The sequence below is a fragment of the Eurytemora carolleeae genome, unplaced genomic scaffold (assembly GCF_000591075.1).
Source record: "Eurytemora carolleeae unplaced genomic scaffold, Eaff_2.0 scaffold34, whole genome shotgun sequence".
Classification (NCBI taxonomy): Eukaryota; Metazoa; Arthropoda; class Copepoda; order Calanoida; family Temoridae; genus Eurytemora; species Eurytemora carolleeae.
Window position 1 is genome coordinate 407725 of NW_019396116.1, and position 22995 is coordinate 430719.

The 22995-nt window shown below is 30.2% G+C and overlaps 1 protein-coding gene across 1 annotated transcript; it reads left to right on the forward strand.

Moving 5' to 3' along the window:
* Window positions 1-902: 902 nt before the first annotated feature.
* LOC111695414 (uncharacterized) lies at window positions 903-21569 on the forward strand. Its single transcript, XM_023464736.1, has 16 exons — window positions 903-935; window positions 1440-1486; window positions 4972-5043; window positions 6587-6672; window positions 7488-7535; window positions 8161-8203; window positions 9176-9239; window positions 9572-9603; window positions 10158-10373; window positions 17892-18023; window positions 18812-18948; window positions 19193-19274; window positions 20018-20111; window positions 20495-20622; window positions 21367-21420; window positions 21486-21569. The coding sequence occupies exons 1-16, from the start codon at window positions 917-919 to the stop codon at window positions 21567-21569; spliced, it is 1338 nt and encodes a 445-aa protein (XP_023320504.1). The 5' UTR covers window positions 903-916.
* The last annotated feature ends 1426 nt before the right edge of the window (window positions 21570-22995 follow it).

Below are 22995 nucleotides of genomic sequence, written 5' to 3' on the forward strand. Positions count from 1 at the left end.
TCAACGTAATTTTAATGAATATTTACTACACTATGAATGCATTCTGAATCTTGGGGGGTTATCTTCATATGGAAAAATGTTGGAAAAGGGTGACTTTTTGTATGGTGAAAATTTTGCGAATGCTAACAGTTATTGATTTAAACACGGGGTGGTATCATCATAATGACCTATAAACAAATAAACATAGATTAGACTTGTAAAAAGCATTTGATTTTTGAGAAATTAAATACAAATATTTATAATTTATTGAATAACTTAATAACAGTTTTAATGTGAAAGAAGTTAAAGTAGGCATAAACAAATTTACTAAAATAGTTTAATATTTCCTATTAGTCGAATTTTTTGTGTGACGATATTCCTTATCAAAATCTTGAGATGATTTGATTGCCTCCCTATTATGTCAATGGTAATAATATTTATTATATCTGTAATTGTATATCAACAAATATACCTTTATATATCTTATTCCAGCATCACAATCTCTATTCACTTGCCCTGAAAAAGAAAGCCTATAGTGTGTGTGTGTGTTTGTAGTGTGGTGTGTGTCTGTGAGTGCCCATGTATCAGCTGTGCAGTGTGTCCCCCCTCACAAATCCTCCAGTCCACAAATATCAAGAAAATCTACGAAATGTGACTCCGAAAATTTACGAAATGTGACAAACTAATCTACAAAATGTGACGAACTAATCTGCGAATTTGGCCTTGAATTAATTAACGCTTGTTAACAATGTCCAAATTGATATGAAACGTGAAGGAAAATGCCAAAAAACTATACTTTAAATAACTATTTACAAAATAACTCTAAAATCATTCTACTTCACTCTTCTATTCTTTACAAAAATTAACTCTCAACTTAAAATGTTTTATGGTAATCTAGAAAACTATTAATTAAAAACAGGGAGAAAAAAGTGTAAAAATGTTTACAAACTTATCAGGTAATATATATATAGATAATATAATACAAATAATTACAATTGCTTTTATCAAACGTGATTTACGTTTTTATCTGATTAACGTGCGTTTTCTGCTCTTCTATCGTTTACTTACATGAAGAAAATAACAATATGTAAAAAGTGACAAAGTAGACAACTTAGATAAAAGGAAAAGAAAAGGTTATTAGATAAAAAAGAATGGAACGTTTTGTTAACATGTATTCGGAGTGGGAGGGGAGTGGCGTTATTTTTTACAGATGAATTATAACCTACTAGCTGCTTGGGAACCCAGCGTTGCCCAGGGTATGTATCACTCAACTTAGAATGTAAAAACCAAGATAAGAACATTCCCGTGGTTCTTCCGAGTTACCTAATCAAAATTTGAGGCACATAGGCCAAGGTGTACCTGAGTTATGATCGGACAAACAAACAAACACCCAAACAGATATTACAACTCTATAAATATTGATAACCATTTTTGTTTTTAAAAAATACATATTTTTTCAGGTGTGCGCCCTCGTGGGGGACCTGGACAGCCGGATAAACAAGAACAGGTTGAGTTTTTATTCATTTCTTCTACAGTGGTCTACAGAATCATCTGGACTAGAAAGACGACATGTAGAAATTTTTACGCAGTATTTTGAACGTCGTCTATTTACTATCAATATTGATACCTAGGGTAATTTGACGTCAAAGTTTTCTGTCTAAAAATTGATAATTTTTATTTGCGGTTTCTCTAAAAATAACTTAGAGAATTATTCAAAGAAACAAGGAATAATACATAAATGTTTTTAATCTTGGAAGACGACAATAATTACCTCGGTTAAGGTTTGAAAGTTAAAGCATTGTTAATTTGGCATGGAGAGTTACTTGAAGTTACATTGACAATGTACATTTCTTTACAGCAATAATTTTTATCATATTCAAAATAGCTTTGGTGTATTTGTGAAGTTTGTTTTCTCGTTCTTGCATTGAATTGCTCTGGACACCTACATAGGGGAATTAAATGAACTCTTTTTATACTCTTATTTTCTAATCCTTATATGTTTGCAACTTGATGGCGTTGACCTTTGATATATCAAAGTTTGAATTCTGCTTGACTAGAAGTGCGTAGATTTTACTGTGACGTATAAGGGGCGTATAGAAATTGGTTTGATTTAAATATACAAAATTTCGTAAATCGTAAACAATGATTTTAAATCCGTTCCAAGGAAAGGAATATTAAGACTGGTAAGGCTTATTTACCAATTGTTGTTTATAAACCAGTTTATATATTGTTGTTTATAAACCAGTTTATATATTGTTGTTTATAAACCAGTTTATATATTGTTGTTTATAAACCAGTTTATATATTGTTGTTTATAAACCAGTTTATATATTGTTGTTTACAAGCCAGTTTATATATTACTGTTCATAAACCAGTTTATATATTGTTGTTTATAAACCAGTTTATATATTGTTGTTTATAAACCAGTTTATATATTGTTTACAAATCAGTTTATATATTGTTGTTTATAAACCAGTTTATATATTGTTGTTTATAAACCAGTTTATATATTGTTTACAAACCAGTTTATATATTGTTGTTTATAATCCAGTTTATATATTGTTGTTTATAAACCAGTTTATATATTGTTGTTTATAAACCAGTTTTTATACAGTGGTCGGCGTTTATATCAATACTATGATGACAACTTTCTATCTTCTCTTTGTATCCATGTTTACGTGTATCCATGCTGATTGAAATTATGATAAAAATCAATAATTAAAATCGAAAGTCGTCTTCATTGTATTGATATATACGACGACGACTGCACATGATTCTATCTTTCCTTCCTTTAGTATATAATACCCTAGTTTTCGTGCAGTATCTAGATTGCATGTTTTGGGGTATTTATCAGGTGTAGTTTAGTACACACACTATTCTATATAATTACTTTCAAAACTATCACTGAGAGGTTAAGAAAGATCGCTTTTAAAACGATTACTTTTGGGGTTAAAACGATAGTTTTTCGTTCTTTACAGAAAAAAATTGTTTTCTAAAACGATCGTTTGTGTCTCAAAACTTTTATAGTTTCGTTTTTTGTATTAAAAACATGAAAACAATGTGTTTTGAAAACGATGCCCATTTCTAATTGTCAGTCATTTTTTTAATTAAAGATGGAATTTTTATTTTGACAATTTGTCAGCTTTTATTGCAATACTAAATATCAAATTGCCTACTCTGTTTGCCAAGATATCTGTAGCAATTAAAGTAAAAACTGTAGTGACTTCAATTTGACTCAGAGAAGGAGAGTGAACAGGTTTTGTTGACAAATAGATTGACTAAGCATTTGGGGATTTTGGGGATTAGTCTGTTACTTCCGTTTTGTTTTGTTTTTATCAGATCTAAAATATTTGTATAGTTTTGGTGAAATAAAATTAAAGATTTTAAAATATTCATCTAAACTGATATATTTGATATTTTCTATTGATTTCGTTTTACTTAAAAGCTCTGATCAGCTTTTAAAGTGTAAAAATTCTTTTCGCCACAACAGAAAGAAACTAGGATAAATAGCAATAACAGACATTTTAAGTATTTCAATGTTAATCTAGAAACTAAAGAACAAGACAACACAAAACAAACACATTCTTATTGTCAAAAAATAGATTAGCCAAAAATGCGAAATTAATAATATGTCTTCAATACCCTCAACTCAAAGTATCAGACATAGGAGACGACTGTTCAAATTTCATTTTCGATTATTTTTTATAAAATGGAGTTGAGAAGGAAAAATTACAGAAAAATGCATGCAAATTTAGGATTTGTTTTGAATTTTTGATGAAAGAATTTGAGTCGTTGTCACAAGATTTTCCAATCACTATAATAGTCTTTGAAACCTGGTGGTGAAAACCTTTAAAATTTCTAACTTAGATGATTTGATCTGACAGAATATTGGGTTGAACAAATGAAGGGATTAAAAAATCAGAATTTGTTGCACAGACTCAATTCCTTTAGAGGGCATTTTGTCAAATACGATATTTAAAAGTCAAAGTTTTAAATTACTAAATTTTAAATATTATATTGAATATAGATGATTAAAAATGTCTTGTGAAAATTTCGAGGAGGGGAAATAATTAACAAATTATAAAATCGTAAAAAATATTGCCCCACTGTAACTTTAACTATATACCCTTCAATGTTAACTATATATACAATTAACGGTAGGTTTGCGAAAAAAAAGTTATTTGATTTGATTTATTTATTAATCATCGACTGATTAAACTAAATTTTTATTTTGAAACATTTTCAGTTGTTAGATTTTGATAACCTCTAGCTTTTTTGAAAGCCTAGGACATAAGGAAACGAATTGCACAAGTTTAACAAAAAAAAAATTTGCACATTTTAGTTTTTCTTAATTACCAGGTTTTAAACAATTTTGCAAATATTTTGTCATATTTGAAATGGCATGGTCAAGGGCTTTTCAAAAATTTATATTTTATCATTTTTGAATTTTTTTTGCTAACTTTTTTATAACCGGATTTTGCAAAATTTTTTTTTTGAAAATTTGCATTTTTTTGCAGATTCTAAAAGTAAAGCATAAGAGCTTTCCACTGATGTATCATTTGTCATTTTTGGACATCAAACATGGGGGGGGGGTCAACTTATCCCTCCCTTCTGGTTTTCAAGTACCTCAGCAGGGATAGGTAAAAGAAGTATGGTTTATCTATATAGTAAAGCTAATAGCTCATATATAGATGTATGTATGTATGTATATATTTATGTTAGCTATAGCTTGCCAAACAGCTGGATCAAATTGGCTGACGCTTAGAGAGAAGACATGAATAACCCCGGGGATGATTAAAGACCAAAAAATTACGGACATTGTTGAAACTGTGCGGGCAACGCCGGGCACTATAAGCTAAAATCATGAGTTATCACCAAAAACGGAAAAACGGTGTAATTATAAGTAATTATATAAACCTGGGCAACGACATGTGCTCCAGCTTGTTTAAATCAAAATCAAAATTTAAAATATTTGAATATGTATTATTTTAGAATGAGGATCTTGTTTGTGAAGAATGTTTAGCAGCTAAATCTAATCTTCATTGTATAGACGCGAGTATACAGGTATATTTATATATATAAAGTTGTTATCTCTGTTTGTCTGTCTGTTTGTTAGATAATAACTCCGGAACCCCTGGACCAATTTGCCTCAAATTTTAATTGGGGAACTCGGGAAACCCACGGGAATTTTCTTAGCTTGATTTTAAGATTCTAGATTAAGTTGGTTCACTTTCAACGGGAAAAATAGCTTAAATCGTAATTTACGACAAGGGGCGGGTAAACGGCGGTACTTACTATGACTCCCCTGGTCCCAGCCGGGTTCCCAAGCTTGTACATTATGCAATCCTTTATCTATGTATGTATTTCCACCAACCAAAACTAAACTTTTAGTAAGTTTGACTTTCCTCGACGAAAACTCCAGAGTGATGTTGTTCACCCTGTATTCTGTATATAGCCCGGAGTGTTGAAGATATGAATAAGAAAACCTGGAAACATCATTTAGATAATTTGAAGAAAACATTAAAATCTTGTGTTTATACATTTACATGCTGTATGCTGAAAACTTTAGAATGGGATATCCTTAATCCCGATCTGTTGACTTATCTGGAGATTAAATTCATGAGGAAAACAAGCAATATTTAATCTGGATATTAAGAAAAAGAGTGGATTAAGCATTAATCCTGATATCCACCATTCTAAAGTTTTCAGCTCTGTAGGATCATTTTTCAAAACCTATTTATATATTATATAGGCATTCCAATGCACATAGGTTAAAATAAAAACGGTATTAAAGAAACTGTTTCCAATATATACTTAAAACTAGCTCATCTAAATGTTTTTGAAGGATTCTTATCCTCTCATTAAAGATTTTTTGAGAAAAAGGCGGTTTGTCTTCCTTGCGCGATGATTTATTTCTCTATAAGGAAGTTCAGTGCAATGTTTACAAACATTATACGATATACTGCATGAGGTACGGTGTTTAGTATTCTTCTAAATTGAAGGAAAAATTCAATTCTAATGAAGGTAGATAGGGTCAGTTGACAGATATAACGTTCTGATATACTGCCAAATTACCAAACTAGAATTGAACTTTTAATTCCTTTTTCATAATAATAAACCGTTTGAATCTTTATCCTAAATTTTATGCAATTTTAAGAAAGATTTAACAAATATGAAGGATAATGGTGAATTGAGAAGTATTAAATGAAGAAGAGAAATTTACTACTAACAATTTTAGCTTAGCTAAAAGTCAAATTTTCGCGGATTTGTTTGTTTAAATGGCGTATTTTCAAAAATGATGAATCTCGATATGTTTTCCGAGCAAAATTGTTTAATTTTGACCAGCCATAACCTTCTCCGGGGTCGTGTAAGTTGCCTTTAAAATCTTCGGCTCAAATGGTTCAGCTGATTTTACGTTTATTGAGTACAAACAAACTAACAAACACCAAGACAAGCAAAGTATATATTTGAGTTTAGGTTAATCTATCGGAAGGAGAAGAAGAGGATGGGATGGGAAGAAAGTATATATATATGAGTTTAGGTTGATCTATCGGAAGGAGAAGAAGAGGATGGGATGGGAAGAAAGTATACATATATATGAGTTCAGGTTGATCTATCGGAAGGAGAAGAAGAGGATGGGATGGGAAGAAAGGAGAATAAACGAATGCCTGTCTACAGCAGAGAAGACATTAGGAACAACCAATTAATCAATTCAGCAATCAATTATTCAATTAATAAATTAATCATTTAGTTCATCCATAATTCATTCGATTAATTAATTAATTAATTAATTAAAGAATCAATATTTTTTAAATTTATTATCTAAGCAATCAAGCAGTTAATTAGTCAACCAACAATTTATTCAATTATTTAGTTATTAATCCGTAGATTAATGTTCACTCGATCTTGAAAATGTGAAGTTTTCATCTTACACAATTCTTTTAAGCACCGGAGCCAAATTCAGCTTATTAGCTCGATTTTTCAAATTTTGATTTCCATGGAATGAAATTTAACAAATGATGATACAATGTTGAATTTGGATCCGGGGTGCTCCAACAATTTTAAAATTTCTCGGAGTTTTTGATTTCGAGATTAAGAACTCAAAAGTTTTCACTTAATGTTGGTTTAAAAGGTCGTCAAAATGAGTAAAAAATGTATCACACATAAAACCGAACTTAATTCCAAAAATATAAAAAAGCAAAGCAAATCACAGCATTTTTCATTTCAAACTCCGAGATATAGTTTACTAAAAAAATATTTTTCCAGTAAAATGCATTTTTGGAAATTATACATTAATGTCTCTCTAACTGCATAAATCTGCATGTAACTGTACCAGCGAACCGCAATTGAAAGTTTCATTAATCAATTCGATTAAAGAAACACAAGGATAATTCAATCGTTTTTGCTAAAGACAAAGGTTCTAAGGGCACCGTTGTGAATTAGGAAGCTATAACTCTTCAAATAAAGGGCCACTTGAAATTACCTCCCTTTCATAGTTGTAAATACAGAGAACAGTATTGTATTAACGAGAAAGAAGCAGCAAATCTAGACAGCAGGTTGGAAATCAATAATCTAATCGGTTTTATCCAGAAATCTTTTAGATTTTTTTACTAATCTAATTATTGTACGTAATTCAAGTTTATTGTAGAAAATGCTAGAAAAAACTAGCATTTTTTAAAACCATTTTCACATTAATAAATCCAATAATTGTTTTAGTTTTAATTAACAATATTCATGAAAAGATAAAATTTTTATCAGATTTTTATTCAAATGGTTCAGAGGAGGGATTTGATGAAAACTAGAATTAGTTAAACTAAGCATGACAAGTTGAACAACTTCTAATGCACATCCTTTCATGCAAACCAAGGACCGACTTTTTAAATTTGAGTGGTCTTTGAACTGACTTTCCATCGGTTCAAAATTGAATCATCGATTCAAATCCTTCCTGAATTTTTAACTTTGAATCGGTGGTTTAAGTTTAAACCAGCAGTTGGTAGTTCAGTAACGTATCTCATATTCTTTAAATTAGGTTCCAGCTAATACTTTCCTAGTTTGATGAGTTCAATATACCAAATGTTTGGATTCCTTCTAACATTGTATTTCTAGTACATTATAGCTGTATATACATTACAAACCTAACAAATATTTTTTATATGGAAAAAAATTGAATTTTTTTTTCAGAAAAAAGAAGGGATTTCTTGGATGCTTCTCTGAACAGCAACAGGTTAGTTACTTTTCTCTCCATATTTACTCCTAAAGTTATTTTTTTCTAAAATTATTTTATTTAATGAATCAGCTTTCAATAATTTGTTTACATTACTGTGCAAAACTTTCGTTCACTTAATGAGTTCGATGAAAAACCAGAAAGAAGATTTTGTTTAACCAGCCATACTTAGTTCAATCATTTTTTCTTTTTAAAAAAAATTCATCGTCAAATACTATTTTTGTTTTATAATTTATCAAAAAAAAAATTAAACCTTACTGTTCTAAGATTATATTTCTTAAAATAAAAATCAATCAAATCATATAAAGTTGATTATATTTTCTTGAATACATTAAGCTTATATTTAATCCAAAAACATTCTGATTAAAAATTTAATAAAACAAAACTAAGATTTACTTTTTTTATTTGTGTTCTCCTGTCTCTGTAATTCATGGTGGGGACATTATAATTAAAAAAAATAATAATACAGGCAAAATTTCTGATAATTGTCCGATCGACAGGAACAAAACAATTTTAGGTTTAAATTTATGTTTGCCTGTAAGGCTGTAATTTGTAAATTTTTAACGAGTTTTTCGATTTCAAGGTTTGTTAAGTTTAGTGTTTCCAAAAAATATTCCTTATTCAGTGCACACTGCACTATTGTTTTGCAGTTTCTTATGTTCAGTGTATTATTAAAAACCATGATATAAAACCAAAATGCGTCTTCTAATTCTACAGTTTTATGATTCTCAACTACTCACTGTAGCAAATTAATCTTCACAAAAATTATTTAATTTGAAATTATGAAGAAAAGGGTTTCTATATTTAAACTTTTTTACTAACGAAACTTTAAGACGCGTGAAAAAAGGATTTGAAAATGAAAATGATTAAAGTAGTAGTGCCAATTTCCCGACCCTAAAACTCATATTCCCCTAAGTCCCAACTCCAAACCTCGGTCCCATCTTTTTCAAAATTATATTTCCAATTTTTCAGGGTATTTCTCCTTGCTCAAAACACGGGAAACGATCCTTCCTTCCTTCCTGCATCGGCCGGACAGGGATAACAGATGTTAAACTAATTTAATACATTTTAAAGGGACTGAAAACTAGTTAAATACATTTTAAATGGAATTAAAACTAATTTATTACATTTTAAAGGGAATGAAAACTAATTTAATACATTTTAAAGGGAATAATAACGTGGTTTCAAAATATTCTCCAATTGATAGAGTGGCTTCATCAATTTACAGGATGAAAGATCCTTTTTTGTCCAGCTAAAAATTGATTTATATTCCTTGTGGATTTATGCTTTAGGGACAGTGAATAATCATATTTTTCATAATATTTTGCTACGTTTATTTTGATAATGGTCAAGCATCTATTAAATTAGGAAGTGATGAGGAAATAAGTGATTTGTACCAGGTAAACCTTTTTACCGTAGTATTTTTATTTGGAGCTATACCAACTGTCAAAGGAATCTGATTTTATTTCACTTCAAGTCTTTGCCACCAACTTAATTTTTCCAATTACTATTTTTTTACAATCTGACGGTGTAAACCTTTGATAATTTAGATTTAAATGGTTTGAAATATCTAACGTTTGCGACATTGGGCTGCAAAGATATAGGGATTAGGAAATAATAGTGTGTGGTAATAGCTGGTTGAGATTCAGTTCCTGATTTAATTCTCACTTATGTGCAGAATGATGCCGAAAAGACCCTTAATGGCCTTTATAGATACTTCAATCATTAACTCTGCTAGAGTAAATAGTCAACGTTTTAAATATCATGAATTTACATCATCCGGTTGCAAAGATATAATAATTAATTTCGCTCTTTATTGTATTTTTGAGCTGTAATTAATGTGTAAAAAACTATAACTTTAGTTTTTGCAGGCATAATATAGGCTAAGAAGAGTCAGGGGGGGGGTTGAAGTATATTATTTTTAGGATAAAATTAATAATTTCTTTAAATATAGAATACAGATCGGCGTCCTGTATCCCCTCATGGCAAGGGTCGAACGTGGACGGGGCATTACAGAGCTGATGAAGATGAAGGCTTTGACGAAGGATACTTTCGGCGACGGCCAAAATCCTTTTGTGCCGAAAATCGGAGGTTCGGCGGTATGGAGCCGGGGACGCGTCTATCTCAGATCTCGGGGTTGGATGAGGCTTATATGCGGGGAATACAGATGGTGAGTTTTTAGATTAAAAAAAATGTATCGAGTTGAACCAATAAAACGGTGTAATTGATAAGACAACTAAACAATCCGATACAAATTAATCACAGCAGTTGTGCAGCTTACATTTCAACTTATAAACTAATTTTCAAGCTATTCGTATGTTTTTTGTTTTGTTTTAAAACAACGACAAAGTTATGTAAAAAAGCTTCTTATTCCATCGTTTTATGGGTTCCATTTCGATTAAAAAAAGTAAAATGATGCAACACATTTTCTATTTAAAGGGAGTGTTCGCAAAAAATAAAGAAGGGGTATAAGCTAAGATCGAATTAAATTCTATCTTGATCGCTACCAAGTCTACTTCTATCTGTTGCGTGTATGAGAAGAAAATGGTTTAACACATCTAACACCCAAGAGCTTATAGCGTCCATACAAATTCACGTAAATGCATTTTTCCACTCAGGTCGTAAATAATTCAATTAGATTTAGAACTACTTGAGATATTTATACTTTACAATTATCGAATTCAATTTGATTTATTCGTATATATGCTATATATACTATAGTTGATATTTAACAGTATTTTATTTTTATTTTCTATGATACGAGAGTTACTCTTAAAAAATTCATTTCTGTTTCGAGGATTTTTGATAATGAAGACGACATTTTCATATTTTCCAGAAATGTTTGAAAATTTAGCGCCAGCCCTATAAGCAATTTGTAAGCGAAATATCAATTCTAAAAAATATATTATCAAATATTAACTATAAAATAGAATTGTAGGTTGTAAGTAATGTATGAATGAGTAGTTTTAAATATAATTAAATTATTCATGATCTGAGCGAAATAATTCATCTCCCTGAATTATTCATGATCTGAGCGAAATAATTCATCTCCCTGAATTATGTTTAGGTCCAGCACTCTTAGGTTCGAGCCGTTCTTGACAATTTTCTACTTATAGATACAACAGATAAAAATAAAATTATGAGCGATCGATATCGAATTATATTCGACTTCAACCATAACTCCTTTTATTTTTGCGAACACTCCCTAGATCATTTTTGAGTTTCATGACCAATTCGAAATCTACTAAAAAAATAAAAGAATAAAAAAGATCCCACTTTTTCTAAATCGACACCAACTAAATCTATATATAAATTTAGCTTGTCTGTTTGTTTGTCTCCAATAAACGTCAAAACGACTGAACCGATCGGGCCCAAATTTTTTGGGGGACATCACGTGACCACAGAGAAGGTTTATGAATGATAAAATTTTAAAAAAATGTGTATTAAAGGTTTTTTTTAATTTTGTAAAACAAATTTGAATTCCTGAAATCCGCGAATTTTTTTTTTAAAAATCCGCAAAATTTTTTTTCTTCTTTGTTCTAAAATGAAAACAAAAAGAACATGTTCACAATTTAAATAGAAGATGGGCGCGAAGCGCGCTAAAAACCTAGTAATCTAAAAAGTAATGTGTTAGTATTTATATTAGAAAATCAACAGTATTCTTTTTCATGTGTGATAAACTTTATTGTTTAAATGTTTAAAACGTCACTATAGTAAGTTGCTCCAGATAAGCATTATCATTTTTAAAATTCCAGCAAAATATTCCATAAAGCTTGTTCTGAGTTATTTTCTAACTCCCGGGGGCAAACATTTAAATGAAATTTATCCTAGCTTATCTGAACAATATTCAGAATATAACTCTAAAAGGCTGGGGGTTCTGAAGCTATATGAAAAGTCTGTTGGAGGGGCGGGGAGCGGGAGGGTGCTTAAAAAGGCAATTAATTAAAGGTATGGACATGGAGTTGCGTTGCATATAGTTATTGGGTCATTAATATGTACATAAGTATTATACGGTGTACATGGGCTTTTATCAAGGCCCGTTCGTTTGTAAAAATTTATAAAAATGTTTTGAGAAATATTAACGTTAGACGCATGTTTTTACATCCTTTTCTCATTGGCTTTTTAAAAAGTTGTCGAAAATTTCAGTTTTTTTTTTAGTGCCCCTCCCCCCAACCTTTAAAAAGTTGATACATAGAGGGGAAGGGAGACGACCCCCCCCCCCTCCCAACGATATTTTAAAGGAAATCTAGCATATTTCTAGGAAGCAGGATAGTTGCAGACTAAATCCTAAAAGTAAAAAGATGCATTTTATACGAATTTCTCTTTTAGTCTAAAAGCCCACATTGGGAGTTCCTCGAAAAATATAATGAACTAATGAGTGTAGAACTAAGGAGTAAAGGATAGGGTTTGTGTACACATTTTATAATGATATAGTCTAGTTCTATCTATCAAAACAAGGTATATTGTAAACAGACGGGAACCGAATTTAATGAACTTGAACTGCCCACCGTCAGTTCAAATTTGAACCACAGGTGTCAAAAGCTTTAGTTAAATCAATGAAAATTCCTCAATTATACTCAGATTCCCGTTTGTTTAAGGCTTTGTAAATTTTATCTAGAAAATGGATTAAAGGCTGAGTAGTCTTATGTTTAGCCCTAAACCCATATTGGTGCTCATAGAGAAGTCTATACTTATTTAGATATTTCATGATTAGATTTCTCGCCACTTTTTCTTAAAGTTTTGAAAAAGATGGAAGTAAAGTCGGTCTGTAATTTGTAAATTTATCAGATTCTCCAGTTTTGAAGACTGGAACGATTTTAGCAGGTTTAAGGATGGTTGGAATATAACCAATTTTAAACGTTTAAACGACATGTTAAATAAATGGCAGATAGGACCCATGATACTTGTCATTATCGATTTTAATAGGTTTGTAGAAATGTTATCTGGACCAGAGCTGTTTTTTTAATTTGTTAAGAGCATCATTTATAAGTTTTCATAATTTTTTTCTGTGATATAATCAGAGAATTCTTTTGTTGAGCTCGGGATATTCTTTGCTAGTTGGGGACTTGTACTAGCGAAAAACGTATTGAAACCTTTAGATATTTTAGCTTTGCTAGTTGGGGACCTATACTAGAGAAAAATGAATTAAAACCTTCAGATATTTTAGCTTTGCTAGTTGGGGACCTATACTAGAGAAAAACGTATTGAAACCTTCAGATATTTTAGCTTTGCTAGTGGGGGACCTATACTAGAGAAAAACGTATTAAAACCTTCAGATATTTTAGCTGTCCCTGAAAGAACTATACCATTGTTCAAAAAAGTATCAGGAATATTTATAGACTTCTGTCCCCTTCCTAAAACACTATTTATTGTTCTAAAGTTTTTTATGATCTTTACTATATTCTTTAAACTTGTCTTCATAATACTTTTTCCTTGCTACCCTCACTAGTCGAATATAAACTGTATTTTACTCCTTAAATCTCATTTACATTTCTGGGCAGGGTTTACTCAATTTTTTATTAAAAAATCTTTTTTTTTTATTTTTCTCTAAAGATAATCAAGGCTTCCGACATCCAAGGACTGTATGGTTTACTCTCATTTGCAGAAATTATTTTCTTTTCAGGAAATAAAGACTTAAACAGTTTTCTATAGTTTCAAAAAAGACGTTAATGGAAGTTTCTTGATCAGTGTTTAGAAGAAAAACCCAGTGTTTATTTGCCAGCATTGTTTATACCTTGAAATAGAGGAAGCATCACATTTTCGAAATGCTTTTACAAGATTAACTTTCGTAAATTTTTCTTTATAATGACGAATATAAAAAAAAAACTGGGAAATGATCAGAAATATCTGAAAGGATAATACCTGAATCATAAGTATCTTCAGCAATGTTTGTAACAATATGATCTAGCATCGTAGCTGAGGATCCAGCTATCCTTGTTGGAAGAGATATAAGTGGTAAAAAACTATTTTCATGAAGCGTATCTAGTAATTTGTGTGGTTTAATATATTTATATTCATATCCCCTACTAAGATGACTTAATTTACATTCTTAAAATTTGGATCAGACTTAATCTAAGAGAATATATCTCATTTGTTGTTTTATTAAAGTATTTAATGTTTACATATGGAGCACTATTTGGACGATATATATTGCCCACAAGGATATATTAGTTCTTGTCAGTTTTAATCTTAATAAATTGAGATTAAAAACCCGAGGAATAAAGATTGAGATACTCTCAGGAGGTTCAAAATAGAACAAATTTTCCACCCAAAGTCCCACAGCTCCCCTGAATTGTTATTTAATCCCTGTTTATCTCTTATTCTAAAGTGTAAAGGATGGTAATTCTCTAAAATAAATTCTAAGTCCTGAGGTTTATTCCATATTGTTTGTAGTGCAATGACTGATGGCTTAAATTGGTTAAAGGTTGTGGCTAAAAAGTTTTCAATTCTTCAAAGGAATTGAGTTTTGCCACAAGCTCAAATTTTCGAATCCCTATATCTTTGTAACCTGATGATGTAAACCTTTGAAATTTCAAACTAAGTATATTTGATCTAAAATAATTTATAGTTTGAAATATCTAAGGTCTACGACATTGGGTTTAGCAGATATAGAGATTATAATATCAGAGTTTGTGGCCAAGACTCAATTCCTTTACCTGGCAGACTTTGAATGTTTAAGGATAAAATACTGAATTGATTTGTTTCCAGACTTTTAAGTTTATTACTTAACTCAATCTCTTCAAAGTATTGACAATTATGAATATTGTTTTGATAATTATAATCTTGAAAAGTAGATTTTTGATCGAAAATACGAGTTTTTGTACATACAATCAGTATAACAAATATGGGGATTGATATGATATTTGATACATGTGTAACTCATGTTCACCCTTTCAGGATACTATGCACGTACCTCTGCCCCTTTAGTAAAAGTAAATTAAACATATATGAAGCGACTTTTGTTGCCCCGGCTAGTCCTGTTGATTGTCTGCTTTATTAGCCCAATGTCTGTGCGGTACAGTACAAACTGGAACCGGAAAGGTTGACCCGGATCGGAAATTCAAATGTACTTCAGACTGTTTATGCGAAGTCTAATTTTCTTGCATATTTTAAATTACTACCTTATGTCTCTAAATTATTAAATAGTTCACAAATCAACATTTAATGAAAAGTTCCTCACAAAGAATAAAAAGTTTAAAGAGAAAATAATCTATTAGAAATCTTTTTATTTTTAACTTCAAAGGGTTCCCAAGACCCTAGAGAACCCGTTCACAATTGTTTACAATTTTATCCTATTTTTTCACGAAAACCAAACAGAACAGGATGTCATTTTACTTAATTTAACTAAGGTTAAGTAAAGTGACTTTAAAGGACTGATCGCGTAATTTAAAGTGAACTTCCCTGCAAAGAATCCCATTCCAGAATCACAACGGTTCCCTTTAAACCTGCGGCAGATCAAGGATGAGGGAAAAGGAATTGAGTCTTTGCCACAAACTCTGGTTTTTAAATCCCTTTATCTTAACAACCCAATGTTGTAGACCTTAGATATTTCAAACTTTGACTTCTGTTATATCAAATAATAAAAGTTTGAAATATCTAAGGTTTACATAATTTGGTTGTAGATATATAGGTTTTAGAAAATTGGGATTTGTTGCTAAGACTCAATGCCTTTGGTATTTATCTAGATAAAAAATCGAGTCAAAAAAGTCGTCGAAAGTTTAGAATTTATCTTTGTGAATCTGGTATTGCCTTTTTTGCATGGAAGGTCACTTGAAATTACGCTTACAGTCCCTTTAACATCCTGTCATTGCAGGAACCATAGGTCGGTTTTGGTCAAAGTTACTTCCTTTGGTAAAATTGCGAAAAATAACCTCCCGGATCCAATTGTGTATTCCACACCCCCTGGTAGTGCGTTAGAAAGAAAAATAAAGGTTGAAGATATGAGTTAATGAAAAATATACATTTCTTTAGTCTACATTCTAATGGAAAACTATTGTAAATAAAAAACCTTTTAGTATTTACTATTTGTCTATCTTTTATATATTTCCTGTTTTATGACTCTATACATTACCATATCATGAAAACGCACAAAACTATTTGTGAGGTGCAGTGATTCATCTAAAAGAACTGCAAAGCGTGACCATGATCCATGCAAAGTTGGCAATATCCGATTTACAACGGTACCCTTGAAACCTGATTACAAATAGGAACGATTAGGATGTTTTTCTTACTCAAAAAGTTTTTATTCAGAAAAATTTTCCAGTTTTTTAATAGGCAAGAAATTCACAAGTCATATTTTGAGAGAAACCAAAAAAAAAACTCTTTTTAAAAACAAAAGTTCTGATTCAAACTTGATCAGACCCAATCGAGCATTTTGATCTTTGCAAAGTGGATCAGTTGAAATTAAGCTTACAGTCTCTTTACCACAATGTAAATGAGTATGAATATTTTTGCCACGGTCAACGCCGGGCCCTTCAGCTAGTGTAATATAAAACAATGTAAATGAATATTAAAGGAACCCCCCCCCACACACAAACTTTAATTTGCTAATCCTTATACATTTGATATTTCAAACTATTAATTATATTAGATTCAACAATCCTAGCATGAAATATCAAAGGTTTACATCGAATTGCAAAAGTATTAATTTATTTTAGACATTTTAGACATATAATTTTGTGAATCTTTAAAAACTAAAACTTATAGTGTTGTAAATGAAGTGCGGAACTAAACAGATGTCTCAAACTCAAAATTTATATTCCTTATATCTTTATAACCTAATAGCGTACACTTTTAGAGATTGAAGTATACTACAGTCAACATTTAGAATATTAAATGGTTTTTATACCAAAGATAAAGAAAAAAGAAAAATATAGATTGAGTTCAGTTCCTTTCGCGGTCGCCGCTGCTCAGTAAAAGATGAAATATTGATTTTTCAAACTTTATACTCTAATATATCCACTAGCCAAAGTTTGCAATACACAATCAGGTTGCTAAAGTATAGGGAGATCAAAATAATTTTGGTTTGTGACAAAAACTCAATTTTTTACCACGAGTTTAATTACTTAAAATTATATTGAATATAGTGCAAGAAGCTAGTTATTAAATAGAAAAATGTTAAAATGAACAAGTTTTCAAGGACATAGTTGATTTAACGCAAGTTTTTAATGACATTTAAGTAACTATTGGAAGGAAGTTTTTAATGACATTTTAGTAAATATTTGAACGAAGTTTTTTAAGACATTTAAGTAACTATTTGAAAGAAGTTTTTAACAACATTTAAGTAACTATTTTCAGGAAGTTTTTAATGACATTTTAGTAACTATTTTCAAGAAGTTTTTAATGACATTTAATTAACTATTGAAAATGGAATATTGAGGTAACTATAAGTAATTTCATTTTAAAGAACACGAATAATGTTAACAAAGATAAACATATAACACATGTCTGCGCTGAAATTAATAAATTTCGATCCGGGATCAATGTAAAAGTAACATTTACGGATTTATGAAGCAGGGACAAAACCTTCAAAATTATTTTTCCACGTTAAAAATAACAACGATATCTTCGTCATTGATTCTCAGATATAAAAAGTTTGAGGATCGCAATATTTAATCGGGGAAGCAACACTTTTAAACGTTAAGGTCTGAAATATCTTGCACAGTCCCTTTAATCTCTTTAATTTCAGGGATATTCTGGAGTACCGCCCATGATGATCCGCCCCCCTGTGATGGGGTGGGGCTATCCTTGCCCTCCCTATATCAACAACCACAACTATACACAGCCCAACACCCCAGATCTCCTCCTGCATAGGAGACAGGTTCGTCTCTTACTTAAACATTAAACACTTTTCTATTTTAAACATTGTTGCTATTTTTAAGGTAATTTCATAAACGATGAAAGATGATTTATGGTAAAAAAAATTATTCCTAAATAACACCTGAATTACCCTTGAATTATCTCTTAATTACAGTGAATTTTTTACATTTTCAATATTCTGAACATTGCCCCTTCGTCCCTTTCTTGATCAATTGTAAATCAGTGTAAATGAATTGATAAAAAAGAATCAATTTTATCTAAATTTCAAATTACTTTATTTAGCTTTATCATTTTTTTTATGATAAAATGTTTCTAAATTGTAGGAAAAATGGCACAATAAGACAACTTAATTGTTCAACTGTACTTAACAACAATTTGATTTAAAAAAGAACAGTTCTACCAATCCTAAACTGTAAAATATTTTTAAAAGGTTTAACACCTCTAGAGAAACGGGTTATCTTTGTCAAATTATAAAGCATTTATCTNCTTGGCTTTATCTTTTATTTTTTATGATACATGTTTCTAAAATGGCACAATTAAACAACTTAATTGTTAAACTACTTAACAACAATTTGATTTTAAAAAGAACAGTTCTACCAATCCTAAACTGTAAAATATTTTTAAAAGGTTTAACACCTCTAGAGAAAGGGTTTAGCTCTGTCAAATCAAAAAGCATTTATCTTAATGGCCTTGGAAGGCATTTTTACTATTAACTTGAATTTCATACTGATTTTTTGAGGCAGATATTTTTTATTTTCTAAAAATTCCTTTATTTTTTATTTTTTCTAGCTGGACGCCTCCGAGGTAAGTTTAGATGACAAGATGAAGGGGAAGCATGTTAGTTTCGAGGCTGGCACACTCAGATCCCAGGAGGTCGGCCTCCTCAGATCCCAGACCATGAGCTCAATGTCAGATTCAGAATTTAGGAAATTAATCAATTAATTAATACGGACAATTATACTGATGAATGTGGTTTTTAATAATCTATGAAGAAACAAATTTGTTCCCCACGCTTATTGAACCCATCTCCTCCTCCCACAGATTTGAAAGATTATTACATCTAAAAATATTTTTTTAATTTTTGTTTGATATTGTTTTTTTCTATGCTTTTTCTATTGATTTTGTATTGATTGATTAATTGATTGCATAATTGATTAATTGATTGTAAAGAAATAGTATATATTCCCGAACCCCTGGATCCCCTCCTCTCTCTACACACACCCAGCCATCACTCTCTGCAACACCATCTAAGGAACACATCAATATTATTCAAAAAGATAATTTAAAAAAAGAGACTGTTGACATAAAGTCTACACGTACATCCAATCCGTTAGGAAAAGTTGCATCAATTTTCTAGACTGGATTACAACCCCTTTGATTTTATCTCATTAACTCACTAGTACTTTTTGTAGCCCTAGACATACGAAATAAGGAGAATATTGTTGTTTTCTAACCTAAAACTAAATATATTCTACCGAGTTGCTTCCCTAAAATGCGAAAAATCTGCAATTCACTTTATGAAGAGAAACTGCAAATGAACTTATCAATAAAATTTGTGGGGACAGTCCCATCACTTTTTTTTTGGCCAAAAATTCTGACATTTTTGTGTTTTTTTACCACGCTGACGAATCCTTTCTGAAAGTTTCCTTTTCTCTCTAAAATAACAACTAGGAAAAGCTTTAAATATTTATTTGCTTTTTTCTCCCTTTTAAGCACCTTTTATCGTCAAAATGTTATATTTATTTTAGGTATTTTATAATTTGGATTTCATAATTTAACAACACAAAGTAAAGATAATAGCAAAAGGGTTTTTTTCCGATAAAACCACGATTCTGGGATTCGAAAAATGTTGTGTTGTTGCCTGCCATTGTATTCTAAAACTTTAAAAAATGTTTATAACTTTATTCCTAGTTTTAGTTTCTTAATTTTGGTTAGATCTTTACAAAGAACTAATTAATCTAAAATGAGATAAGAATAAACAATGGCTGTGTCTAGTCGTCTGAGCGTCTAATAGACGGAAGGAAAACTCCTGATTATGCCTTTTATAGCGAACTTTTTACCCCAGAGCTGGCAAGACAAATCATTTTAGGTAAATATCAAAAATTAATAGATATCAAGTTATCAACTAAATGTTGTTATACAGAGCGTCCCATGTCAAATCTCCAAGCTTTAACCCCAAAATAAGCAAATAATAATCGAAAAACCTAGTATTTTCTGCTTGCAAATTTTTACATTAGCCTTATGTATCTGGAATTTGAATTTTCAAGATCAAACTGTTAATCATGTATTTCTGAATAAATAAATGTGCCATCCTAAGTTCTGAGCNTTTAATAATAAATATATATATCAATACAGTTTATTTAAATGATTCATAATTTTTAAATTTTCTGAAGAGTTCTTCCTGTAGAATTTAAAGAAACATTTATATCATTTATTATAACTTAAAGTTTCTAAAATTATTATTTTTTTAAGATCGGATGAAAAAGACAAATATGCGTACTCAAGCTACACAGACAGATGTTAAAAGACAGCGAGAACAGCAGCTGTTACAGCTACAGCAGATTAATCAGATGAGAAGAACTAACAGTGGGCAAAGAAAGGTTAGACTTAGATCAAAGTTTGGAAATGTTACATTTTGTGGGAAAAAAATGTAAGAATCAATAAAGATCTTTTTAATTTTTAACGGGACAAACTTTTTATGTATTTTTATATCTAGGTTTTTCGCGCTTTTTATTGAATCTGTTCCCTGGATATCAATTAAAGAAGAAAATCTACTTGACTCTTAAATATCTTAGTTTGAAATTTTTGATATTGCTTTAATAAAAAATTAGAAGAGAAGAACATTGAGAGGCTTTAATGTAGATTTCTGCTTGTTATTTGCCAGTCAAAAATCAATTCTTTAGTTTAAAAATGGAATAGAATGCAGGCAAATACAATATTTATTTGAAAATCTTTACGCAAATACAATATTTATTTGAAAATCTTTACGCAAATACAATATTTATTTGAAAATCTTTACGCAAAATAAACGAGTTATACAAATTGAGTCTTTTCCACAAATTCACATTTTTTAATCTCTATATCTTTGCAGCCTAATGGTATACACCATTGATATTTCAAACTTAGATATTTTGATCCAATAGATTTTATAGTTTGAAATACCGAAGATCTGCGATATTTGGTTGCAATGATATAGGGATTAAAATATCGAAGTTTGTGGCAAACCTCAATTACTTTACATTTTGGGAACAAGAAACTTTGCATTTCATTCAATTAAAATTTTTTATACTTGGTCATAGATTTTTGACATCTAAAATAAGAAAAGTAAAAAAAAAAATTTTCAGTTGGTATCTGAAGGTGTTCAAACTAATGGAGGAATTGCTGGACTTACCACTCAGGTAGTTTCTGAAAATAAATTTGAAAATAAAACTTAATTTTTAAATTGATTTTTTATTTGTATTAGACACATCATGTTAAAAAACAATGGGATGTAAATGCAGTACATGCAAAGGTCAGTACATTCTTNAAAGCTCACTTCAACCTCTAACTTGATACAATAATAATTCAGGGTATTGAATAGAATAATCTGGAGAACAACAAAAGATCAACTTATTGATCTCGATATTCACAATGCAAGAGTTTCAGATCTTGGCAATTATATTTTAGACAACCTTTAATATTTGATTTCAAGGTTTTACACTGCTATGAACATCTATTTTTAGCTTATTTAGCACAATTCTTTATGTTCCTGTTAACAGCTGGAATTTATGTCAGGCTATAAATGTTTATTTTGGATTGGGAAAAGGACTTTTACCAGCTAATAAAATATTATTCGATGATTGAATTTTATCATGTGCCTCGTTATTTAGTCAATTTTAATTTCTAAATCCAAGGTTGCTTTTTTCTAAATTTCATTATAATAAAGTGTTACTTTTTTTAGACTTCATTATAATAAATTGTTACTTTTTTTTAGACTTCATTATAATAAAGTGTTACTTTTTTTTAGACTTCATTATTCTTTTTTTCTCATGATCTTTCAATCTTATATTGCTCTTATTTTTTCTAACTGTACATCTGTATTCAGAATTTTTCATTTAACTGAATGCACCTCAGCTGATTCTTTTAAACTTTAATTGAGGGAACAATGAAAAATTATTATTTTTGCCGTTGAAAAAACGCTCCTAATGAATAAATGTTTAACCCTATTCCTACTGACGTTAATTTACTAGAGGGAATTAACCCCCCCCCCCCTTTCTAGAATTGAGATACTAATTTATGGCATATGAATGGCATATGAATATTATACATTTAAAGGCTCTGGGGAAGCATATCAATTATCTAAAAAAATCAAGTTTTTAATGCAAAATTCGTTTATAGTAAAAAAATGTGCAAAAAAATGGCCCAAAATATAATTAAATAGACATTTTTAAAAAGCCTTTGACCCAGAATATTCTTAGACTACGACAAAAAATCAAACATGCTAATTCACTTAAAAAGTGCCTGTAAAAAAATGATTAAGTTTAGTATAGGTAAACAAGGCATTTAGGCAGTAATGCCCTAGAACCCATGCAGCAAATATGGAAGCCCTGCTTTTTACTGAAAGTAAATTGCTTGTCTGAGTTAAAATAGTGAAGAAATTTTACAGCCTCGAACTGATTCTCTTGTTTGTATGTCCAGAGCTGAAAACTTTAGAAGGAGATATTCTTAATCTGAGTATCCAATGGACTCACTTTTGATTTTCTTCTTAAAACGTTCTTTCTTGCATATAGTAGAGAAAATTCAAAAACCAGTCTTTTAAATTTAGAGAGTCCCTCCCGTTTCTCCAACCAACATTCTAAAGTTTTCAGCTAAGATTGTTTTCTTTATAATACTGCAAAAGACAATCAATTGAAAAAAATATATTTATTTTAAATTTTAAAAAACCGCTAGAAACAAATCTTCTTCTTGAGTAGTCAGCCTAAACAGACAAAAAC